The sequence below is a fragment of the Trematomus bernacchii genome, unplaced genomic scaffold, assembly GCF_902827165.1.
Source record: "Trematomus bernacchii unplaced genomic scaffold, fTreBer1.1, whole genome shotgun sequence".
NCBI classification, from domain to species: Eukaryota; Metazoa; Chordata; class Actinopteri; order Perciformes; family Nototheniidae; genus Trematomus; species Trematomus bernacchii.
This window is the reverse complement of record NW_022987524.1, coordinates 2,625,036-2,650,786: the sequence shown is the minus strand read 5'-3', so window position 1 is coordinate 2,650,786 and position 25,751 is coordinate 2,625,036. Positions and strand designations below refer to the sequence as shown.

The 25,751-nt window shown below is 46.0% G+C and overlaps 1 protein-coding gene across 1 annotated transcript in view; it reads right to left on the bottom strand.

Annotated features, from left to right (window-relative positions):
* Positions 1 to 25,751, bottom strand: part of LOC117473292 (sickle tail protein homolog) — a 160,939-nt gene that overhangs the window by 19,640 nt on the left and 115,548 nt on the right. The window contains exons 14-20 of the mRNA XM_034118809.1: positions 12,905 to 13,041; positions 8,590 to 8,737; positions 8,214 to 8,511; positions 8,043 to 8,126; positions 5,730 to 5,982; positions 4,878 to 5,067; positions 4,680 to 4,764 (exon numbers count right to left, since the gene is read on the bottom strand). Coding sequence (XP_033974700.1) covers positions 4,680 to 4,764; positions 4,878 to 5,067; positions 5,730 to 5,982; positions 8,043 to 8,126; positions 8,214 to 8,511; positions 8,590 to 8,737; positions 12,905 to 13,041 — 1,195 coding nt within the window. The remainder of the gene's footprint in view (positions 1 to 4,679; positions 4,765 to 4,877; positions 5,068 to 5,729; positions 5,983 to 8,042; positions 8,127 to 8,213; positions 8,512 to 8,589; positions 8,738 to 12,904; positions 13,042 to 25,751) is intronic.

Genomic DNA, 25,751 nt, shown 5'->3' with positions numbered 1-25,751 from the left:
TCTCCGCTCACCCTTTCACCCTCGCCCCCCTCCTGGAGTTCAATGACCGCATGAAGGAGATACACAGGGTTGGCACCAAGTCCTTGACCCCCGTCCCTCAACAACGCCCACCACAATCACCGAAGCAGAGACACGCACCATCACCCATATGAAACTGTAAGCAGATTTTCTTTTTCTTTATGGATATTTTACAAATCACTCCCCTTTTAAACTGTATTCTTGTTTATTAATAACAATTTTTTACTGTCATATAGTATTTCATACCAGTTTTTCCTTTATTCTCTTAATGTTGTTTAACTATAATGATCATATAAAAATGTGCCTTTACCTCACTGGTTGTAGAAAAAGCTTCTTATATTCGTTAGCATAGCTAGCTAACCAGATGCTAATAACAACAAAGTTATTGACTGTATGATCAGTATGACAGATGAACAGATCGCCACTGGGCTTTCAACTAAAGACACAGCCATGCAAAAACTGCGGCATGTGTACGGCTCCTTATGGGTACTGCACTTTTTGAAGTGGCAGAGCGGTGTTGCGGTGCTCTCCTTCAGCATGTGTCATCAGACGAGACATATACCACGTGATGACACGTTAGGCTCGGGTTGTGTTCAAGGACCCTGACCTTGGCCAGGAAAAACAGGCACTCGCTTGTTTAATTCTTTTGCGGTCTAGATATCTTTAATTCTTTTTTTTGCGTGTGTTTATAAATTACCTCGAGGAACGTATCAAATGGTCTCGCGGTCCGTATACAGCCCGGAGGCTGGAGGTTCCCCACCCCTGAACTAAGGTAAAGGAAGTGACTGGCAAGAAAATATCTCCATGGAGAAAGGCCATGACCGTGAGAACAGAAAAAAGAGAGTGTCGAAAAGCTGAACGTAGGTGGCGAAAAACAAATCTCCAGGTTCATTTTGAAATCTATAAAGAGACCTGGCTTTTATAATTTGGAATTGAAAAATGCACGACAGTCTTTCTTCTCTGATATCATTGCCAAAAACAAAAACAACGCTCATGCTTTGTTTGCTACTTTCGACAGACTAACAAACCCCCCAGTGTCAGTAGCCTCTGAACTTCTATCCACCAGGGCCTGCAATGAATTTGCCTCCTTCTTCACTGACAACATTCAGAAAATTAGACAAGCAGTCAGTGCCTCTGCATCAGGTACAGCAAATGTGTTGTCCCTGTGTCCACTTAAAATCAATTCAAACACCATGACACAATTCCATCAGATTAATGATAAAAAACTAGAGTACATTATACAACATCTAAAATCCTCCTCCTGCTGCCTTGATATTATTCCAACAGGATTTTTCAAAAATGTTTTTCATTGCATGGCCTCAGATCTACTTCATATAGTAAAAAAGTCTCTTCACTCAGGTGTTTTTCCACAGGCCCTGAAAACTGCAGTCATTAAAACGCTCTTAAAAAAGAATAATCTAGATGCTTCAGTAATGAACAATTACAGGCCCATATCAAACCTGCCATTTCTAGGTAAAATCATTGAAAAAGTAGTTTTTCAACAGTTGAGTAATTTCTTGCATTTAAATAACTGTTTGGATGTGTTCCAGTCAGGCTTTCGTCCAAACCACAGCACTGAGACTGCTCCTGTTAAGGTCTTCAATTAAATCCACCTAAACAGACAGTGGCAGAACTTCAGTGTTATTATTATTAGATCTCAGTGCTGCGTTTGACACTGTTGACCACAACATATTACTAGACCGACTGGAAAATTGGGTGGGACTTTCGGCAACAGTTCTAAATTGGTTTGAGTCCTACTTAAAGGACAGAACAAACTTTGTTTCTATAGGTAAATACACATCTGAGTTGACAAATATGACATGTGGGGTACCTCAAGGCTCCATCTTGGGGCCTCTTCTCTTTAACATCTACATGCTACCACTGGCTCAGATAATGCAAAACAACAAAATAAGTTAGCATAGCTATGCGGATGACACACACATTTACGTAACCATTTCACCAGGAGACAATGCTCCAATTCAAACACTGTGTAAGTGCATTGAACAAATCAATGACTGGATGTGTCAGAACTTTCTCCAATTAAACAAAGATAAAACTGAGGTAATGGTTTTTGGAACCAAGGCAGAACGTATAAAAGTTAGCGCTGAGTTTCAGTCTGCAATGTTCAAAACAACAGATAAAGCCAGACATCTAGGTGTAGTCATGGACTCTGACCTGAGTTTCAACAGTCACATTAAAACAGTTACTAAATCAGCCTACTATCACCTAAAGAACATATCTAGGATTAAAAGACTAATGTCACAGCAGGATTTGGAAAAACTTGTCCATGCTTTTATTTTCAGTAGACTCGACTACTGCAATGGTGTCTTTACAGGTCTCACTATTAGAAAGCTGCAGCTGATTCAGAACGCTGCTGCTCGAGTCCTCACTAACACTAAGAAAGTGGATCACATCACTCCTGGTCTGAAGTCTTTACACTGGCTTCCTCACTGACACTAAGAAAGTGGATCACATCACTCCTGTTCTGAAGTCTTTACACTGGTTCCTCACTGACACTAAGAAAGTGGATCACATCACTCCTGGTCTGAAGTCTTTACACTGGTTCCTCACTGACACTAAGAAAGTGGATCACATCACTCCTGGTCTGAAGTCTTTACACTGGTTCCTCACTGACACTAAGAAAGTGGATCACATCACTCCTGTTCTGAAGTCTTTACACTGGTTCCTCACTGACACTAAGAAAGTGGATCACATCACTCCTGTTCTGAAGTCTTTACACTGGTTCCTCACTGACACTAAGAAAGTGGATCACATCACTCCTGTTCTGAAGTCTTTACACTGGTTCCTCACTGACACTAAGAAAGTGGATCACATCACTCCTGTTCTGAAGTCTTTACACTGGCTTCCTCACTGACACTAAGAAAGTGGATCACATCACTCCTGTTCTGAAGTCTTTACACTGGCTTCCTGTGTGTCAAAGAGTAGATTTCAAAATACTGCTGCTGGTTTATAAAGCTTTGAATGGTTTAGGCCCAAAATACATTTCTGATCTACTGCTAAATTATGAACCATCCAGAACTCTCAGGTCTTCAGGGACTGGTCAGCTTTCTGTCCCCAGAGTCAGAACTAAACATGGTAAAGCAGCATTCAGTTATTATGCTCCAAATATCTGGAACAAACTCCCAGAAACCTGCAGGTCCGCTGCAACTCTTACTACTTTTAAATCCAGGCTGAAGACTTTTCTTTTTGCCACTGCTTTTAATTGATATATTCATATTTTAAACTGCACTGTTACTTTTATTCATGTGTTTTTTCTTTTAATGTTTATTTTATTATCTTTTCTTTTTAATGACTGATTTTAAATGCCATTTTCATAATGTCTTCCATTTTTGTAAAGCACTTTGAATTGCCTTGTGTTGAAAGGTGCTATATAAATAAACTTGCCTTGCCTTGCCTTGCCTTGCCTTGCCTTGCCTTGCCTTACTGAAGCCTATCAGGACAAAGCTCCGGACCTGGGGGGGACAGGGCCTTCGCAGCAGCCTCCCCCTCACTCTGGACTCCCTCCCCAGTCACATCCGATTTGCCAACAATCTCACTTTCCTTAAAAAATCTCTCAAAACTCACCTCTTCACTCTTGACTTCAACTCCTAATCCACTAACCCCTCGCCCTTATTCCACCTAGCTTAGCACTTTCTACATTTGTTGTTATTGTTCTTCTTTACTTGCTTGTAAAGCGCTTTGAGCACCAGGAAAAGCTCTATAAAAATAACATGTATTATTATTATTATAAATACGCATTGTACCAGAGGAAATTCACCATCTTTGTCATCAGACTGTTTAACACTGCATGATATATACATATGTATGACAATTCCTTGTCCTGCCAAATAAAGAAATTGTGATTTTTTAAACATCTGAAACATTCGGTACCACTTTACAATAAGACTACCCTTATAAAGGATTCATAAAGGGTTTATAATTGGGTTATGAATTAGGTTGTAAACACTTTATTAATCATTAAGAACCATTTATAAACCAGTTCTTTCATACATCAACACAGGCTCACTATTTGGCAAGATGACTAAGCCTTATATTGGCTACTTAGCGAGAATCAACTCAGTGAGCCACAGATACCAAGGATGCTGGCTGATGAAGAAGACGAAGTAAGCTAAGTAGCCAATATAAGGCTTAGCAGTACAGATAAATGTGGGCTCACTATTTGGCAAGAAACCGGTCACAGTTGCCCTGTTTATCTCATGTCTTATAAAAGCTTATTAATGATTTATAAAGTGTTCACAACCTAATTAATAAATGAATTACAAACTATTCGTAAAACCTTTATAAGGGTAGTCTTATTGTAAAGTGGTACCAAGATGGGTAATTGAAATGAAAACTCATGTTTGCACGTTTGAATCGGGAAACTGACTTTTCTATTTGCGAATATGCTTAGACACACACACACACACACACACGCACGCACGCACGCACGCACGCACGCACGCACGCACGCACGCACACACACACACACACACACACACACACACACACACACACACACACACACACACACACACACACACACACACACACACACACACACACACACACACACACACACACACACACAGACACACACACACACACACACACACACACACACACGCACACACACACACACACACACACACACACACACACACCTTGGCTCCCCCCGGATCCTTCCTGGTGGTGAATATCACTTCTCCTGAGCTCCCGGTGGTGAGTCCTGAGCTGACAGCGTGGAACCTGGGGAGGAGGATCCAGTTAATAACAATAATAATGATAGATCACAGAGGTGATCTATCGTTAGTAGACTTCAGATAGCTGGGTCTGCAGCTGAGCCTCAGGGATGAACTAACCTCCGTGTTGGGGGAGGAGGGGGAGACTTCCCCCCCCTGTCTGGACTCTGCTTCATGGCCTTGTCCACACTGGTGCGCCGTGGTTTCTCCACCTGTGGCCGGCTGCTGTGCTCTGTTTTGGGAGAGGCTGAGGGGGGGGCTGAGGGTGGAGGCTTTATAGCGACTGTAACAAGCTGCGAGGCTGATGGAGCTGAACACATCAAATCAGAGAGAAGTCATTTAATCACTTAGAATTCAACAGACAGTTTCCCATTGACTAACATTGGGAAAGAGACGTCTGTAAATCAGCGAATATATGTATAATTATTTTAGCAAAATCATCTTCCCATTACAGACATTTGAACATCCCTTATTTGAATAATTAGGTCATAAAAGTTTTCATTTTCCCTCTCCATTCATGTGACTGATCCGAAGCCAGACGTGAGGCCTGTACATGAGCAGATAAGGAGAACACTAGTGCACATCTCTACAGGCCCAGATCCCCGGATGACCCGGGTGCTTCTGTTCTCCAGAGTCAGGCCATTTTGGCTTCATGCTCCACTGAGCAACTTCTTTAGGAATTAATGAGAGCCCGCCTCCATCGCTGGATCCAGTTCTCCTCATACATCCATGACATTTACAAACTGATAAACAGCAGACAACTAATGTCTCCACAAAGTCAGCTTTCCTGTTTGCCTCCATCACAGCAACACTTCTCTGATTACCAAGGTGCTGCTGTTGCCTGAAAGTTGGATCAGAACTCTCACTTCATATCAGTTGAAGGCTGGTGGACCAAAGGAATACTTCCTTGTTCTGGACATATTTAGTGAATATGGCTGTGTTTTATTTTCTTTCTTCAAACTAGTATCATACCTGAGTCTCGGGCATCTAACTGGGTGGAGCCCACACACTCCCTCAGCTGGGGAGGTATCACTTCCTGCTGCTCCACTGAGGCTGTGGAATCTCTCTGTCCTGAAGCAGAGCATCCCTCTGTGGAGTCTGGCGCAGGGACAGACTGCATCAGGCTGGCCTGTGCTTCCTGGAGGTCCTGGTCACAGTGTGTGTTGGTGGTGGGCGGGAGAGTCTGTACACTCAGACTGCCCTCTGGAGTCCGTCTCTCTGCAGTCTGACACATACAGGGCACACATGGTATTGAGAGGTGAGGTTTTTAAACCATGAATATGTCTGAATCAGCTAAAGATGATCAGTACTGTCATACCTTCAAGAGGCAGTGATTTAAAATGTCTAGTTTGGAAGTTGGCTTAATTTTGGTAGAAAAGTCAGGAATATTAGTGTTGTTGCTTCAGCATCACAATCATTATTATGGGCTAGTGCGTTGATCCTCAGATCAGGGGAGCTGGGGAACACCAGTTCTGCCTCCACCGCCACTGCAGTCAGCATGCCGTTGTGTCCTTGGGCAAGACACTTCACCCTAATTTGCTCCTGTGGGTATTGTCCACAGTATTGATGTTTTACATGTCTGATATGTGTACTATGTAATGTAAAGCTCTTTGAGCACTTGAAAAAGCGCGAAATAAATGTAATGAATTATTATTATTATTATTATTATTATGTGTAAACATGTAGATGGTTCCTGCTTCACATTAAAACAGCGTCTGTTGAATTGGATCTCAAAGTGTTCCATTAAGCCTGTTTTCACATACAGACCTCTTTTGACCTGTAAGTTATTAAATCAACATAAAGAGCAAATTGACTGTGACCTCCGTTTCTCATTAGTAATATGTAATGCCTGTACTGTATATAATGTAAACATGCTTAATAGTTTTAACTAACCATCTAAATATGACTGTATTGCAGACTCTCAGGGTCCGACAGCAGAGTGAACAGAGAGCCTTTCAGCAGTAACCTCAATGTTCCTCCACACATACCTCAGCAAATCCCTTTGTTTAAAATGATATGTAAACAATAGAGAGTTATGATGAGGTTATTGATCAAACTGTTTCTGTGTGTGTGTTGTGTGTCCAGCTGCTAAATGTCAGTTTCATGTCAGTATTCAAAGTCAAAGTAAAGTCAAAGTCAACTTTATTGTCAATCTTCCAGTTGTGTGTACAGACAGAGATCGAAATACTGTTTCCCACAATCCAGAATATAAAAACAAATGTATATAAAATATTAAAATATGTGTGCAAATATGTATATATATACACAGTCAAAGACACATTTTTACATGTGCACACATTAAGACCTAAATAAAAACACAACAATCAATATATACAAAATAACAGTCACTTCAATATTTTTGATAGCAATGTGTATTGCTAAACATTCTGTAACTGTGTTTAAATGCTATAAATAAAAGGTTCCTATTATTAATTGTGATTGTTAAAAAAAGAGTTTAAAATATATACATTCAATAAAACCAGCACACCTCAGTATTGGCGCGTTTCCACTACACGGCCTCGCACGGCCTCGCTCGGTATGGCTAGGCCTCGTTAGGACTGGCTCACTTTATGGCGCATTTCCATTACAGTTTAGGAACTGGGGTAGTATCTATAGTAACGCAGTGTAGGCGGAGCCGTGACGTCATCTTCAATGAGAACCCCAGAAAAACAACACAGCCGTTAGCTGTTAGCACTCAGAGCTCACAGCTCCTCATATCTGTTCAGAAACTCGACAAAAGTTAAACAAGTACAAACCACAGACTGCCTGTGTCATGGCGAATACAGTCGCTGCTTTATTTATGTCTGTATAGGCCGTTGTTGTGAGTGTGGACGGTCAGAGCATACTTAGCTTAGCCAATCTCCATTTAGAAAACACGCATTTTAAAAGGTTTTTCGCCTGCCGTCTGTCTGCAGACTTGTCAAAGCATTAATTCATGGTTTTTACTAACCGGTATCAGTATGTTGTTACTTCGGCATCATTTTGAAACGTGTATTACAATTAAATCACGGTCAAATATGTCCATCTTGTTGTAGTTGTAGCCCCCTTGCCAGCGATTCTCTCTCTAGTTTAGCATACTCAGCCCGACTCAGCCTCGTTGTCTCTGGCCCTAGACCCACGATTTTATGAGGCCAGAAAAACTGTGAATTAGGACCCGCCGGCCGGTACTAGGCCAAGTGGAAACGCAACCAAAAACGGCCCGCTGACGTCACAGCCCTCTTAAACCGTGCTCCGCGCTGTAGTGGAAACGCGCCATATGTGTGTCTGTGTGTGCATCATGCTTGCCTGGTCAGTGTGGCCCCCCTGTGTTGGGGGCTGCAGGGGCCTCCTCTGCAGGGCGGGGCTGCTCTCTCTGCTGCGAGGACTCACCTTCACAACAAACAAACAACCTGTTTATTATATAATACACACACAAAGGCTCAGATTATAACTCATAAACATTCATCTGTGCAGCACCTTGGCTACAGAGGGGGAGTCTCTCCCATGGGTGGGAGTCAGTGGGGGGCTGGGCTGGTGGTGGGGGGGCTGATTCACTGAGGTGGAAGCGTTCATTCTGCGGGCCATGACGGGGGAGGCTTCAGCGGGACCCCCAGGGAGGGAGGGGGTGAGTGGAGCAGGTCTGACGGAGGATCGGGGCTGGGGTTTGGGGGAGCTCTGGGGGCTCTGGGTCTTCACGGGTCCCTGGTCTGTTCCCGGGACGTTCAGAGTCTCCACCTGAGCTGCTGTGGCTGGTGGGGTTGACTCTGACACACACCTGGAGGGAAGAAGATGTGAGAATGCATCAGAATTATTTTCGTGCTGAACATAGAAGCCTGGTGGAGGTAATGGGCACCTGCGGAGACAGCTGAGGGCCTCCGTCAGGGCCCTGACCCTCTTCAGCATGGACTCCATCTTATGAGGCTCCTCCTTCAGGAAACGCACCGCCTCCACCTCCAGCCTCAGCACTGAGCGCAGCTTCCCCTGCAGCTCTGGAAACTCACCTAGAACACAAGAGGAAATTCAATTAAAAAGACGTGTTACCCTGTTCAACTCAGAAATACTTCCATTACCTTGTATCAGTATTTCACATGGAATCCCAGGGTCTGCTACCCTTGGGGGATAAGCTGTCAGGATATTATTGGATACAAATGATGTCAACATCAACCTCCGTTGTCTCTGATTGTGGTTGAGAGTCAGTTTTACATTCATTTGATCCAATATTTATATTGTCCTACATAGACTTATACAACAGTGCAGTGTAGAGTACAGATTGAATGATCATTGATCATCTCTTACCCAACACAACTGTTTCCAATAAATAAATAGTTCTCTGTATTAAAGTGTGTATATGTGAGCAGGATTAGGATCAATTATTCTGGGAGCAGAATTTGAATTTTATTCATAATATTCGTTTTGGTTCATCTGAATCGCTCAGCATTAAGCAAATAATCTGTATCACGGATTTCCTCCAACTGTTTGTGTAATTTTATATAAGGAATTATCATTTGTATAATAAACAATAAAAGGAAACCCAAGATCACATGATCACAAACATCACTGTCATACCTCCTCTTCTGACTTTAGCCTCTCTAATAATCCTTGGTAACTTGATGTTGGGGCTCCACAACATGGACACTGAGCCATGGATCTTCATTCACATGATCCTCTTTTCATTTGGAAATCCAAAGCCCCTTCCTGTGTCAACACCTACAGTAGAAGTTCTCGTATCCCCAGCTGTGGACATCAATTAACAGTGTCCATTGGTTAGCCTGTGACCTATGACCTCACTGGGTCATTAGGCCCACCCTCAGAATGGATATCTCTATCAGAATCAGAATACCTTTATTTGTCCCACAGAGGGGAAATGTACAATTGTTACAAAGCAAAGACAGCTTAATATGCATGCATAAGAAAACATCTTAAAAATAAAAACTAGAAATTAAACAATTTACAAGATACACAGTAACAGTTACAGTTTAGCGATATAGCAGCCAGGTGAAAGTATAAAAGGTGGAGGTGGTGATCCACCCCAGAGAGCAGCAGCTTGTCCCCCAGGAGTGGGGGCTGGATGGTGTTGAAGGCACTGGAGAAATCAAAGAACATGATCCTCACAGTGCCCCCCCCCCCAGCCTTCTCCAGGTGGGAGAGGGACCTCTGCAGCAGGTAGCTGACGGCGCCATCCACCCCGATGTCAGGGTGGTAGGCGAACTGCAGTGGGTCCATCGATGGTCTCACAAGGGGCCGAAGGTGTTCCAGGGTCTTAATCAGCTATGATGTCAGCCCCACCGGCCGGTAGCTGTTGAAGTCCTTGGGGTTAGGGGTCTTTGGCACAGGTACCAAATACGTCTTCCACAGTTGTGGTACCCTCCCTTGCTTCAGGCTCAGGTTGAATAGAAGCTCCACAATCCCACACAGCTGATCCGCACAGGATTTGAGGAGCCTCGAGCTGATGCCATCTGGACCCGCCGCCTTCCTCGCTCTTATACTTCTGCAGCTTTCTCGTCACCTGGTTGGTTGTGAGGGACAAGGTGCCGTCAGCAGGAGGGGGGGTTGGAGTGGGGACAATGGGTGGTGCAAGCAGGGGGTAATAGGCCAGGGAAGGGGCCCTCTTTAAAACATTAAATCTCTTAAAAAAAATGTTCAAGTCATTTACCCACTGTTGGGAGTCTGGCTCTTTGTAGCCAGAGATGGTCTTCAGGACTCTCCAGACTCCGCTGACGTTCCTCTGCTGCAGCTGTTCTTCTATCCTCTTCCTGCAGCTGTTCTTCTATCCTCTTCCTGCAGCTGTTCTTCCCCTTTCTGATCCTCCACCTCAGCTCCCTCTGTAGAACCCTCAGCTCCCTCTGTAGAACCCTCAGCTCCCTCTGTAGAACCCTCAGCTCCTCTCTGTTGCCTGATCTAAAGGCCCTCTTTTTGTCCTTCAGGAAAGCCTTTATCTCAGGGGTCATCCAGGGTTTGTTGTTGGGAAAACATTGCACGGTCCTGGCAGGTAGGACGTTTTCCAAACAAAAGTTGATGCTTCGGGACCTCCGTATGAGTCACCCCAAAACTGGAATGGTTACGTCATTGGATGTAGACAATGAAAACATAAAGGAATTATTGGGGCACCCTCCACCCTTCTCCCCACAGACCGAGTGTGACAAAGAGGACTGCAGGCAGGTCAGGCTGTAAAGAATTGCATTGAGGGCTCAGAGGGATGCCCTCAATGATGAGGTGAAGACCCTGCGCTACAGGCTGAAAAAGGTGCTAAAACCTAGGAAGCAGAGGGCCACTGCTGTTGCCACCATTGTGAATGAGGCTGAGGAGGAAAGTGTATACAAACAGGGATCAGCAATCACAAGTTCCTCCGGCAGAAACACCCCAGTCGCCTCCATCACCGGAGGGGTGTCAGCTGGCGTTTGAGAGGGTTAAGAAAGCCCTCTGTGGAAAGCCGCTCTTATACACTCCTAACTTCTCTCTCCCTTTTGTTTTGCAGACTGACGCCTCAAACAGTGGGGTGGGGGCCGTTTTGTCCCAGCAGGTAGAGGGGGTCGACCGCCCCGTACTGTACATTAGCCGTAAGTTCGCCCAGAGGGAGGTGAACTACAGTACGGTGGAGAAGGAGCGCCTCGCCATGCGGTGGGCGGTCGGTGCCGTGCGTTACTACCTCCTGGGGCGCCCTTTCACCCTCTGGTCGGACCATGCCCCGCTCCAGTGGCTCCACCGCATGAAGGATGCCAACGCCCGGATCACTCGTTGGTATCTGGTGTTACAGCCGTTTAACTTCAAGGTGGTCCACAGGCCGGGTAACCGGATGGTCGTGGCTGATTTCCTCTCTTGCTCGGCGGAGGAGTCCCGGCCTGAGTCGGGCGGTGGGGGTATGTGGCAGCGGGGTGTGATTAGAGCGCTGGCTGCTGGAGTGATGGGATTGATGGGAGTGATGGGATTGATGGGAGTGATGGGAGTGATGGGAGTGATGGGAGTGATGGGAGTGGCTCGGCCGAAGACCAGGCAGCTGATCAGAATCAGGTAATTAAGCTCTCAGTAAAAAGCATGCTGATAATCCGATTCTGGTCTCTTGCAGTAGACTGGGTCCTGGGAGGAGGACCGTGAACCCCCCAGCCACCTCCGTGAATAGAGGGGCAGAACCGGAGCCTACATTTATGTTAACCCCTTTTTGTGTTAACTCCCTCAGTGGTTCCAATAAACTTTGTTTGTTTTCCAACCCAACGTTTCCCGTCCATCAGTTTTAAACCCCCTCGTGAGCTCGACCGCTCATATCCGGCTTAATGGAAATGTAGAGCAGTAAACATCATGATGCTATCTTTCTCTTGCGTCCTTGCTCGAACCTCCACACCATGGGTCTCCAGTGCCAATATGTGCATTGAACTGGACCCATCTTTGACGGCACAGATGCAAGCATCTTCAAAGTCTTTAAGTCAACCAGCACTGAGCCACAGCTGGCAATGCTAACACAAATAATTGCATTCTGCAGGATAACAACACAGCTTACTGACCATTCAACTGACAACACGCTGCAGCAACAGAGGCACAGCTGTTCTACACTGGACAGGTTCCCCAGCTAAGGTAACAAACTATCAGCTAAGTATGATTTGCTATAATGGAATAACCATCCACCGGTCATTGTATATATTTAGTTCATTAACTTTACAGAGCTAAATAAGCATAGGACTACTGTACAGTTGTAAATGTGTGTACAGGGGTTTTTTGGTTGTTCACTAAGTTTAATTGTGTGATCTATTGTTGAGCTAATGGCCACATGAGAGACACACACAGACACAGTCCTACGCAAACTCTATCTTCTTAACCCGGCAGCACCAATACACGTGACCATCTCACATTAGTTCAGGTTTTGTGTTTCCGTCAATTATCTTATCATAAAAAGTAATATAGTTTAGGAATATATAAAATTATATAAAAATATTGATTCTTTCTGACTATTTAATTTAAATGTTTTTTGAGCTAATGGACCAGATTAACTCCAGTGACAGTTATTATCAACACCTATTTAGGATTTTATAAATATTTAGTACTATTTATATTAAATATCATTAATACGTGCTAATAACCTGACTTGCTCATACCCAACATTTTGGTAGCCCCTTTTGAGGCGTACTACTGTCATCACATAAAATGACAAAAAAAATTTAAGTGTGATTGATTCAGACCTTTGAGGAGGGCCAGAGCTTCTCCAACCCGCCGCAGGTTAACCGCTCCATCCTCCACCTCTCTCAGAGTGGGGGCCAGCTGCTTGGTACTGGGAGCGGAGCTACGCTGCAGACGCACCACATAGTCCTCCAGTTCCCTGAGGAGACAAAAGACATCAAACATCAGCCGTCAACAAAGGCTGGGTCAACCGTGTGGTGCCTGCAGCAGACACAAGAGGGGGGGGGGGGGTTCAAATGAAGATATCATAATTTAAGATCCAACCCTAAAGTCAGAGAATCTTACAGTTCTTAAACCCACCATAGGGTTGAAACACTGTTTAGACCCATCAACCCACTTAGATGTTCAATCAGATCATTAATGAATGTGTCTGTTTCCACTTTCATTCATTGAATTTGTATTTTTGATCCAAGGCAAATTAAGTCAATGAATGAATCACCATTAGGTTTCAAAACAATTAGTTATCTTTATTTCATGAGAATATTCATGTAGCCCACCGAGGTGTCTGAGCAGGGCTGTGTACTGCAACACTTCAAATCTGCTTCATCCCACCAACAACCACCCTGACCAGTCTGCTGGTGCACATGATTCAACAAGGAAAGATAAAGTACACTAACTAAGTGCATTGTTAGAGAAAAAGTTTGGGTTACTACGCTACATTATCCTTAAACTTCTAAACCTTTCTAATAAAACTGTCATATGTTTTACTGCATTTATTTCAAACTTTGCTCAAAAATAAAATAAAAATATATAAATAATTGACCAATTTTAAGCTCAATCAGCTCCAACATGAAAATGATGGGGCCATTCTGCACATCGTATTTGAATAGTTTCCAATACTTTTGTGAAATAATACTTTTTCTTTGGCAGTTGTGCAACAGATAGAGTTGATCAGGTTGTTGATTGTGTGGAATGTTGATCCACACAATCAATTGAGGAAGCAGGCCATGCAAGAACTGGGATGTTTTCAGCTTGAATTGTGTACAGATCCTTGCATCATGGGGTCATTCATTATCATGCTGCAACATGAGGTGATGGTGGATGATGTATGGCACAACAACGGGCCTCAGGATCTCGTCACGGTAACTCTGTGCATTCAAAATGCCATCAATAAAATGCACCTGTTTTCGCTGTCAATAACATACGCCTGCCCATACCATAACCCCATCCTGGTGAGGACGATAGCATGCAGAGGGGCTCCCCTGAGACGGTTTCTGACAGTTTGTGCATAAATTCTTTGGTTATGCAAACCGATTGTTCCATCAGCTGTCCGAGGGTCTCAGATGATTTTGCAGGTGAAGATGCTGGATGTGGGGGTCCTGGACTGGTGTGGTTACATGTGGTCTGTGGTTGTGAGGCCAGTTGGATGTACTGCCAAATTCTCGGAAACGCCTTTGGAGACGGCTGATGGTAGAGAAATGAACATTAAATTCACAGCTCTGGTGGACATTCCTGCATGCCAATTGCTCGCTCCTTCAAAACATGCGTAATCTCTGGCGTTGTGCTGTGTTTTAGAGTGGCTCACATTGTGAGCAGCCTGACCCCTAGATTCCACCGGGTCCGTCTGCGCCGCGTTGCGGTTTTGGTCCGGCCTCCTCCGGCGTCATACCCTACCAGGCGCGTTTCAGAAGCATTTCAGAAGCGGAGCGTCTTGCCTGCCGGCTCGCAGTTTTTGTTGATTTGGGCATATTTCCTGGACAGGCTACTTTGTACAGACAAAGTTAATAATAACTGTAATATTCCAGTTATAAACAACATGAATCAAAGATGTGTTGCTGTATTTTAGTGGTAAAAAAATGCATTCATCATCATAATTATTCTATATATTGTGGTGCCGAGAGACGGGAGTCGGAGGCGGTGTATCGAATGAACAAGCTAGACCTTTATTTTGCATCTGAACTTCATGTCACAACAACATGCACGAGGAGAAGAATACCGGCGGAAACCCTAAGTCCGCCTCACTCAAATGTCCGTGTGAAACAATACAGTACAGTAGATCTGTGGGTGGATAATGTCAATCACCACACAAGCCCCCCCAGAATTCACCCATAGTCAAAATCCTCGTGCCTGGGGGGAAGTACCACCCGACCCCGGCGCGTACGGACCACAGGGGCCGAGGAGGGCGGGGCCGCAGGCGAGGGCAGGGGCGCCAACGAGGGCGAGGGCATCCCCACAGGGGGCGGGGGGCGGGCCACGGGAGGGCGGCCCCGACGTGGGGGCAAAGCCAACTCCAACGGCCTGGAAACGTCCACGTGAGCAGGCTTAACCCGATCCACAGACACAGTCTCAGGCCTGCCACCAACGTCCACCACCAGGCTCTTGTCCCCGTGACGTATGACCCTGAATGGACCGTCGTACGGGGGGCGCAGGGGGCCGCGGTGGGCGTCGTGGCGAATAAAAACGAAATCCGCCGACCGTAATCCGGGGGACACCCGGAAAGCTGGGCTGCTGTGCTGCGACGTTGGGACGGGCGCGAATGTCCCGGCGGCCTCCAGCAGGGAGGAGCGCTGCCCGGCCGCAGACCAGGGCACAGTAGCGGTGGGAATGAATTCCCCGGGGACCCGTAGCGTCTGGCCGTAAACGAGCTCCGCCGACGAGGACTGCAGGTCCTTTTTGGGGGCACACCTGAGGCCGAGCATAACCCATGGGAGCTTATCCACCCAGTTGCCGTCTGTCAAGCCGGCACGCAGCGACGCCTTCATGGACCGGTGAAACCGCTCACACAATCCGTTAGCCTGGGGGTGATAAGCGGTGGTGCGGTGCAGCTTGACCCCCAAACCCACAGCAACAGCGTTCCACAGCTCCGAGGTGAACTGAGGACCGCGGTCAGAGGAGAGGTCAGACGGGGTCCCGAACCGCGCCACCCACGTGCCGATGAAGGCGCGGGCGACGTCGGAAGCTGACGTCGAGGTGAGGGGAACGGCCTCGGGCCAGCGGGTCGTCCTGTCCACCATCGTAAACAGGTATGTGAAACCGTGAGAGGGGGGAAGCGGACCTACGAGGTCGACATTGACATGGTCAAACCTCCTCTCAGGAACCGCAAAAAGTTCAAAAGGGGCCCTAGTATGGCGGTGGACTTTGGCCCGCTGACAGGCCATGCATGAGTCGACCCAGGACCTCACGTCCTTCTTAAGCCCCTGCTACACGAACTTCTGCGACAACAACCTCACGGACGGCTTCCTACCGGGGTGGGAAAGATTGTGAACCGCCTCAAAAACGGGTCGGCGCCAGTCCGCAGGGACCAGCGGCCGAGGCTGGCCCGTGGAGACGTCACACCACAGCTTCGCGCCCGAGTCACCGACCGTGACCTCCTCCAGGCGTAATCCCGTGACCGAGGCCTTGAGGGTTTGGACCCCGTGGTCAGGGGCCTGGTCAGCACCCATGCGGAGGTAATCGAGGCCCAGCTGCACAGCTCCGACAACCGCTCTGGAGAGGCAGTCCGCGACCACGTTAGCCTTGCCAGCGATGTGTCGAATGTCCGTGGTGTACTCGGAGATGTACGAAAGCTGGCGTTGCTGTCGGGCGGACCACGGCTCGGCCACCTTGGACATGCAGAAGGTAAGCGGCTTGTGATCCACGAACGCCGCAAACTCCCGGCCTTCCAGCAGGAAACGGAAGTGACGAACCGCCAAATAGAGACCAAGGAGTTCCCTGTCGAAAGCGCTGTACTTGCGCTCCCTGGGAGTCAACTGGCGGCTGAAAAAGGCGAGCGGTTGCCAGGCGCCGTCAACCCATTGTTCATGCACCGCGCCCACCGCGTAGTCAGACGCGTCGGTGGTGATAGCGATGGGGGCCCCGTGCGACGGGTGAGCCAACATGGCGGCTTCGCTCAGGGCGGCTTTGGTGGCGTCGAAAGCAACCTCCCTCTCAGCCGTCCAGTCTATGGCCTGGCCGGGGGACTTGTCCTTGAGGGCCTCGTACAGCGGGCGCATCGTGTGGGCCGCCCGGCGGATGAACCGGTGATAAAACGTCACCATCCCGAGGAACTCCCGGAGCGCCCGAGCTGTAGGCGGTCGTGGAAAGGCGGACACGGCCTCCACTTTCGACGGGAGGGGGGCGGCCCCACCCTTGTTGATGAGGTGCCCGAGGAACTGGATGGAGGACAACCCGAACTGACACTTCGCCGGGTTGATAATCAGGCCGTGTTGGTCGAGCCTTGCGAAAAGGACCCGGAGATGTGCCTGGTGCTCTTCGGAGGAGGAGCTGGCGACCAGGATGTCGTCTAAATAGACGAAAATGAATGGCATGTCTCTGAGCGCCGAATCCATCAGCCGCTGAAAGGACTGAGCAGCGTTCTTAAGTCCAAAAGGCATACGCAGGAACTCGAAAAGCCCGAACGGCGTAATCACAGCAGTTTTGGGGACGTCCGAGGGGTGCACCGGAACCTGGTGGTAGCCCCGCACCAGATCCACCTTGGAGAAGACCAGCTTGCCCGCCAGGTGAGCAGAGAAATCCTGGATGTGAGGGACCGGGTAGCGGTCTGGCGTAGTGGTGTCGTTAAGGCGGCGGTAGTCGCCACACGGTCGCCAGCCACCGGCTGCTTTAGGGACCATGTGAAGCGGCGAAGCCCAAGGGCTGCCTGAGCGGCGGATGATGCCCAGACGCTCCATGTTGACGAACTCCGACTTGGCGACTGCCAGCATGTCAGGGTTGAGCCGCCGGGCCCTAGCGTATACTGGAGGGCCCACAGTGTCAATGTGGTGCTCTACCCCGTGCTTGGCGGTGGCAGCGGAAAAGGTGGGCTGCGTCAAGTCGGGAAACTCACTGAGAAGGTGCTGAAACTTGTCACCCTGTGAGAGTGAGCTGGAGAGCCCGCAGAATGACGCCTCGCCGCGGGTACATGTGAACGAGGCAAATGTCATTGCGTCCACCAGGCGGTTGTTCTTGACGTCCACCAGCAGCCCGTGAGCGCACAGGAAGTCTGCGCCGAGGAGGGCGAAGGAGATGTCAGCCGTGACGAAATCCCACCTAAACCGCTGACCCTCGAAGCACAGGTCCACTGTCTTTGTGCCATAGGTGCGAATAGGGGTGTCGTTAGCAGATGTCAAAGGCGGGCCGTGACCCCCACCGGCGGCGTCCTCCACGGTAGCCGGCAGGACGCTTCGCTGGGCTCCTGTGTCACAAAGGAGTCTGCGACCAGAGAGGGTGTCCCTGATGAACAGGAGCCGGTTGGACGTACCCACGCTCGCGGCCACTACCGAGCGCAGGCCTTGGCGTTTCCCGCTACCTTGTAGGTGCAGGGGGGACGGCACATCTTCGCTTTCGCCCCGTAGCGTGCATGGTAATAGCACAGGCCAGGGCTGGAGGCGCTGACGTCGGCCCTGGAGCTCCTGCTAGGCGGCATGCCTGTACCCGGGAAGGCGCCGCTGTGTGTCGGGGCCAGCACCTCAGGGGTAAAACGCTGGGTCGCCAGGAAGAACCGGTCAGCCTCCTCGGCCAAAGCGCGGGGCTCGGTAATAGCTGTATTAGCGAGCGCCGTCTGCACATGCGGCGGCATGTGCCGAAGAAACAGTTCGATAAACAAAAAATTAGGCTCCTCCGTACCCAGCAGGCTGAGCATCATCTCCATATGGTCGGAAGGCTTGTTGTCCCCCAGGCCATGAATAGCAAGTAGGCGTCGGGCCCGCTCCGACCGTGACAGCTCGAACGTCTTTAGCAGGAAAGCCTTGAACGCTGCATATTTATCCTGGGCAGGGGGAGATGTGATAAAACCCACCGTCCGGGTCGCAGTGGAGCTCCCCAGCGCCGAAACGACGTGAAAATAGCGTGCTGCGTCATCAGCAACTCCGCGGAGGGCGAACTGAGCCTCCGCCTGAGCGAACCATGCAGCCGCAGATGTCTCCCAAAACTCCGGCAGTTTGAAAAAAAACGGCGTTGTTTGCCATGTTCTGAACAGTCTCGGATCCTTCAACGAGACTTTCGTCGGGGTCACCAATGTGGTGCCGAGAGACGGGAGTCGGAGGCGGTGTATCGAATGAACAAGCTAGACCTTTATTTTGCATCTGAACTTCATGTCACAACAACATGCACGAGGAGAAGAATACCGGCGGAAACCCTAAGTCCGCCTCACTCAAATGTCCGTGTGAAACAATACAGTACAGTAGATCTGTGGGTGGATAATGTCAATCACCACAATATATAATTTACACAGTGCCTGTAAACCGGAGGAGAACGCTGGCATTTCTCCTCCTACTTGAAAGACTACGGAGGGATAGGGTCTGCACAATTAGTTTGTGTGTGTGTATATATCTATATATATATTCTATATATGCTCTGAAGGTTCCACTTCCTGCCTGCCCGACTTTACGTTACGGCTGCGCCGCGACAAAAATAGGATTCGATCCTAATTTTAGAGGAGCCCTGCGCCGAGCCGCTTCTGGGACGCGTCTGAGCCGTAACGCGCCGCGTGTGGTGGAATAGCACCCATTGACTAGAGTGGCCGCGATCGCCAAGGTGATCGCGGCCACTCTAGTCAATGGGTGCTATTCCACCACACGCGGCGCGTTACGGCTCAGACGCGTCCCAGAAGCGTCCCAGAAGCGGCTCGGCGCAGGGCTCCTCTAAAATTAGGATCGAATTCTATTTTTGTCACGGCGCAGCCGTAACGTAAGGTCGGGCAGGCAGGAAGTGGAACGTTCAGAGCTATATAGACCTATATATATACACACACACAAACTAATTTTGCAGACCCTATCCCTCCGTAGTCTTTCAAGTAGGAGGAGAAATGCCAGCGTTCTCCTCCGGTTTACAGGCACTGTGTAAATTATATATATGAGTGATTCTATAATTTAGGGTGCATTTCACATCAACAAAACAGTACAAAGAAAGTGTTCTTTCTCAATAGAACAATCAGTGGTTCAAGTTAGTATATTCTTCAGTGTAACATATCCACTAGTTGCAAAGCTTAAACATTTTTTTATTTTATTTTATTTTAAGGGAAAGGATGTTTTCACTACTCAGTTTGTCAACTATGTTACGGACAAACTTGATGTCATTACAATCATTTGATTAAGTCCTGCACTTCAAGTAAAATCACATTTGAAAGGCTCTTGAGTCTATTCTACCATATATCCAAAGATTTTTTAAAGTTTAAAAAATAATTGTATTAAAGTTTTGTTTTTTCATGTGATATGTTCAGCACTGTCATTAAGTTTAGGGATATTTTGTATTATAAAACTACCATACAGGTCATTTTGATAGTTTTAAGAGATGTCATGTAAAACTCCAACCTGTGTAGATATACATTATACTATAAAGAATATCAGAAGCACTATTTTAGATATTTTAAATTTGAAAAAATGAGGTGCAACATAGTTGACAATGAAAGTCAAACATTTGACGCAAATAAAATAGTTGACTGGACACATTATTAACCATCAGCACCAGTGACGTGCGGTGAGGTTCATGGCTGGTGAGGCACTGACTCACTGAGTCAGATTTACAAATATTATATTTTGACCTTAATCGAAATATTCGGTTATTTTCAAAAGCTTTTTTAGTCTGATGCTTCGATTCATTTTAAACAGACCGTTCAACAAAAGGATACCCAAAATCTAAATATTGGATTGTTCTTTCTTAGTAAGATCCCATTTTCATTACAAATGTGGTCTTACCTTGACTTGAAGATGAAGTCCATGCTATCCTTCTGGACAACAATCTCTATTACTTTTTTGTAAAAGTCCTCCTTATCTTCCTGTAGTTTCAAAAGTCTAGTTTGTTGTTACGTCTACCGTCTCTGCGTAGAATCACAGTAGCAACAAGAACCTGTGGGCTCACGTGCGCCCCCTTCAGTGCGGCAGAGGTTATGGCTGCCTCCCCTGGTGCATTTTCATTGCCGTTGAGACCAGGGAGCCTAAATATCATATATACGTGAAATAAGTTATTTAGAGACTATGGATGGCGAGGATAAATGTAATAAAGGGATCTACATACATTACATTGGTGACCTACAGTGAGATGGTAACAGGCATGCGCTTAGGGCCCGCTTTCCAGACAGTTTCTGTGGGGTGACGCATTCTGAGGTGAGGCAGATCTCATCTGTGCCTCACCTACCCCACAGTAACTGGCTTGAGCGCGCTCACAAAATAAGTGCCCGCGCTAAATTAGTGCCCGTGCTCCAGCAAGTTACTGTGGGCTTACGAGAGGCAGAGCACGTCCCTGCCTCACTTGTCATCGCTCCCGTAGCGGAGCTCGGCAAAATTGCTGATTTTGACTATAAAAAGCGATTAGAATCATACATAAATCACACTTACAACACAGATCATTGGAGACATTTTATTATTATTACTATTTCGTTTTTCTTTAGTTGTTTTTCCGTTACATTGGAGTATGACAGGTGAGGCTCTGCCTCCCCTGCCTCCACTGACTGCACGTCGCTGATCAGCACTATGTTAATTTCAAGGCAGAAGTGCAAAATTCCATTGATAATGATGTGTAATGACGTCTACATGTCCTACAAATTGTCAACTAGGTTACCTGTCAACTAAGTTACTACAGTTATTATAGTACTGGGTAACTCAGTTGACAGGTAACTTAGTTGACAATTTCCCTATTTTGACCCATCATTTCAATGGTAGGCCTTGCTTGGATGACCACATGTCATTTTCTTGAACAGGTTAACATCACATTTGAACATATAATTGAATTAAAATCATTAAACAATTGTAAACCATAACAATGGACGTAACATTGTTGATTGTCAATGAGTATATTAATTGACCATGTGCTATTATACATAAAATATTGTAAAAAATTAGAGGACAATCACCACAGTGTGTTCAAAATGTCTGCCAAAGAGGAACATGGCATCATGTGATGCTGGTGACATGGTATTGGGACAAACCATTTTTGAGTTAAAGGGGGGAGTTCTCTTAGTAACATAGTTGACAGAACTTTTGCGGACATTCATATATTAAGATATTTAAATTATTTAAAGGAGGAAATCAATTAAAAAGATGTTATTATTCTTTAGTATTTAGACTTTTGAAATAAATGAATACTTTTTTTTATTTACTTTAAATTCATTATTTTGAAACCAAGACACCCTCAACTGAAAAACGGACAGAGCAAAAATTGACAATTTAAGAACATCATGACACATTTCAAGCTAAATAAAGCATAGGATACATATAATGTTTGTGTGATATTATAACATGCTTTCCAATAATAGGCAAAATATGATATTTTTGAAGAAAATACTTAGAATAATTATAATTATCATCAATGGACATCAATGGACATGGAATGTACCCTAAATTGTAGAATCACTCATATAGAATAATTATGATGATGAATGCATTTTTTTTACCACTAAAATACAGCAACACATCTTTGATTCATGTCGTTTATAACTGGAATATTACAGTTATTATTAACTTTGTCTGTACAAAGTAGCCTGTCCAGGAAATATGCCCAAATCAACAAAAACTGCGAGCCGGCAGGCAAGACTCTCCGCTTCTGAAATGCTTCTGAAACGCGCCTGGTAGGGTATGACGCCGGAGGAGGCCGGACCAAAACCGCGGCGCAGCCGTAACGCGGCGCAGACGGACCCGGTGGAATCCAGGCACACCTGTGCAACAGTGACGTGCGGTGAGGTTCATGGCTGGTGAGGCACTGACTCACTGAGTCAGATTTACAAATATTATATTTTGACCTTAATCGAAATATTCGGTTATTTTCAAAAGCTTTTTTAGTCTGATGCTTCGATTCATTTTAAACAGACCGTTCAACAAAAGGATACCCAAAATCTAAATATTGGATTGTTCTTTCTTAGTAAGATCCCATTTTCATTACAAATGTGGTCTTACCTTGACTTGAAGATGAAGTCCATGCTATCCTTCTGGACAACAATCTCTATTACTTTTTTGTAAAAGTCCTCCTTATCTTCCTGTAGTTTCAAAAGTCTAGTTTGTTGTTACGTCTACCGTCTCTGCGTAGAATCACAGTAGCAACAAGAACCTGTGGGCTCACGTGCGCCCCCTTCAGTGCGGCAGAGGTTATGGCTGCCTCCCCTGGTGCATTTTCATTGCCGTTGAGACCAGGGAGCCTAAATATCATATATACGTGAAATAAGTTATTTAGAGACTATGGATGGCGAGGATAAATGTAATAAAGGGATCTACATACATTACATTGGTGACCTACAGTGAGATGGTAACAGGCATGCGCTTAGGGCCCGCTTTCCAGACAGTTTCTGTGGGGTGATGCATTCTGAGGTGAGGCAGATCTCATCTGTGCCTCACCTACCCCACAGGAAATGGCTTGAGCGCGCTCACAAAATAAGTGCCCGCGCTAAATTAGTGCCCGTGCTCCAGCAAGTTACTGTGGGCTTACGAGAGGCAGAGCACGTCCCTGCCTCACTTGTCATCGCTCCCGTAGCGGAGCTCGGCAAAATTGCTGATTTTGACTATAAAAAGCGATTGGAATCATACATAAATCACACTTACAACACAGATCAGTGGAGACATTTTATTATTATTACTATTTCGTTTTTCTTTAGTTGTTTTTCCGTTACATTGGAGTATGACAGGTGAGGCTCTGCCTCCCCTGCCTCCACTGACTGCACGTCGCTGCTGTGCAATAATCATGCTGTCTAATCAGCATCTTGATATGCCACACCTGTGAGGTGGATTGATTATCTCGGCAAAGGAGAAGTGCTCACTAACACAGATTTAAACACATTTGTGAACAATATTCGAGGGAAATAGGCCTTTTGTGTTCATGGAATACGTTTTAGACCTTTGATTTCAGCTCATGAAATTTGAGAGCGAAAACAAGTATTTATAATTTTGTTCAGTGTATATGTTGCAGACCTGACTGTCCGCATATTAAAAGTTATAATGAAGATAGGTCCTGTCTTAACTGATGGCTGTTAAGAATGAGGACATCATGATGAATAGCCTACTGTTTGCTAAGAGAAACATTTTACCATAAACACAATAATTAACGGAGCAATTAGTTACATCAATCCTGCCATTTTATCAACTGTTTTAGTAGTGGCGTGACGACAGCTTGCATAAAACTATGATTCATAACTGACAAACAATCTCTGTGTTTTATCTCCAATGATAAATGTGGAGAAAGAAACTGAAGAAAGAACCGTTCATGGCAAATTCTATAAAGATCATAGGATAGCTATACGATCAGAAGAGGATGAAACTATGTACATTTCCGCTCTGTGGGACTAATAAAGGAATTATAATCCTGATTCATCTCTATACAAACTAGATGTTTTAGTTCTGAATATATATGAGCTGAGCAGTACAAAGTAGCTGAAACTTGAGCTGAAAGACTTTTCTTGAAGAAAAGTGACAAGTGAAGCTTTCTCGATGTGTTGGGTTGGAATTGTGTTAATGATGTATAATATGATTAGGATTGGTGTGTAGAGAGATAATTGTATCAAACTGATTCTAAAACTCATGATGCTTGATAAATGCCAGGCTTCTGTTTCAGAGTCCTCAGTGCGTAGCATGCTAACATGAGAATGAGATGTGATGTCTTTGGAAACCCATGTCTCACCCAATCAAATCACTCCCCATCCCCCTGGCTCTATTTTTAACAATACGTTTCTTCACATTTTCTCTATGCCTAAGAATGTTGCCGTGCTGTGTCCTGACTGTCACCAATGATTTGCAGCTGCAGTGACATCATTAGGGGAATGATGTCAGAGCAAGTGTGTGATTGTTGAAAATCATCACTTCAGAAATAATGGGCACTAATGGAAAGTTCAAATTGTGTTCAGTTGGGTATTCCCACAGTGACATGTTTGAGCAGGATGGATCGGGGGGCAGAGGTTGTTCAGTTGGAGAGTGGTGGAGGAGATGCTCAGTGCCACAGACAAGGTTTATTAATTCACAAAGTATTGAGAGACAGAATAACTCTCTGTTGGTTTGAATCTTTGACAATAAGACAAATTAATAAGGGACAATGTGCAGCCAGTCATTAATGAGAAAAGAACCCCCGACGGGAGGATACTTTCTAAAAGAATCATCGATTTGAATCCCTATACGGATTAACCAATGATTGAATTGGTTCCGCTAAGAAAAATAGTCTGTTCCAACGGCTTAACTGCAGCAAAAGTGACTTGACGGTAGCACTGACCGAGGTTTCCTGTAACTGTCCAAGTCTGTTGACAGTTTCTTTTTCCTCAACCAGTCTTTAAACACTGCCAGAGCCCAAACCGTGTTCCTGTTCGTGTTTACTTCCTGTCTGTCTTCTTCTGCTATTCCTGTTAGTGTTGACTTCCTGTCTGTCTTTTTCTGCTGTTCCTGTTAGTGTTGACTTCCTGTCTGTCTTCTTCTGCTGTTCCTGTTAGTGTTTACTTCCTGAAGGTTTCCCATTTCTCAAATGTCCCCTCCTCGACTCCTCGGTCCTCCGGTAGTGACCCGGAAATGGATTTCAGCGCGCCATGTTGAAGGACATCTCATTTCTCTAAATGCACATCGAGGACCGAGGATCGAGCATCGAGGAGGCTCTCTGGAGGAGCTATGATTGAGGAGACACTGATCGATCCTCCACGGATGTATTTCCGGCAACAGTGAAGATTAAAAGAGTCGTGACGCACGGCCGGACTTATCTCAGCCAATGACAGCTCTGCATGCATCCCCTGGATATTATTGTATTAACTGCTTTAATCTCGACGCGATGTTTACAGAGAGAACAGCTGTGAGGTCCGTACAGAAAGCAGAGCAGTGTGTATAATATATATCACTCAGTATAACAGGCCTACATTACTCTCTTTATTTGTATTGTTGACAGATCTGCTGTTTAAGTGGCCGTGACAGACCTCACCTTTATCACCTACCTCTATTAAGCTTACCATTAATACAAAATGTTAAATTGGCTATCATT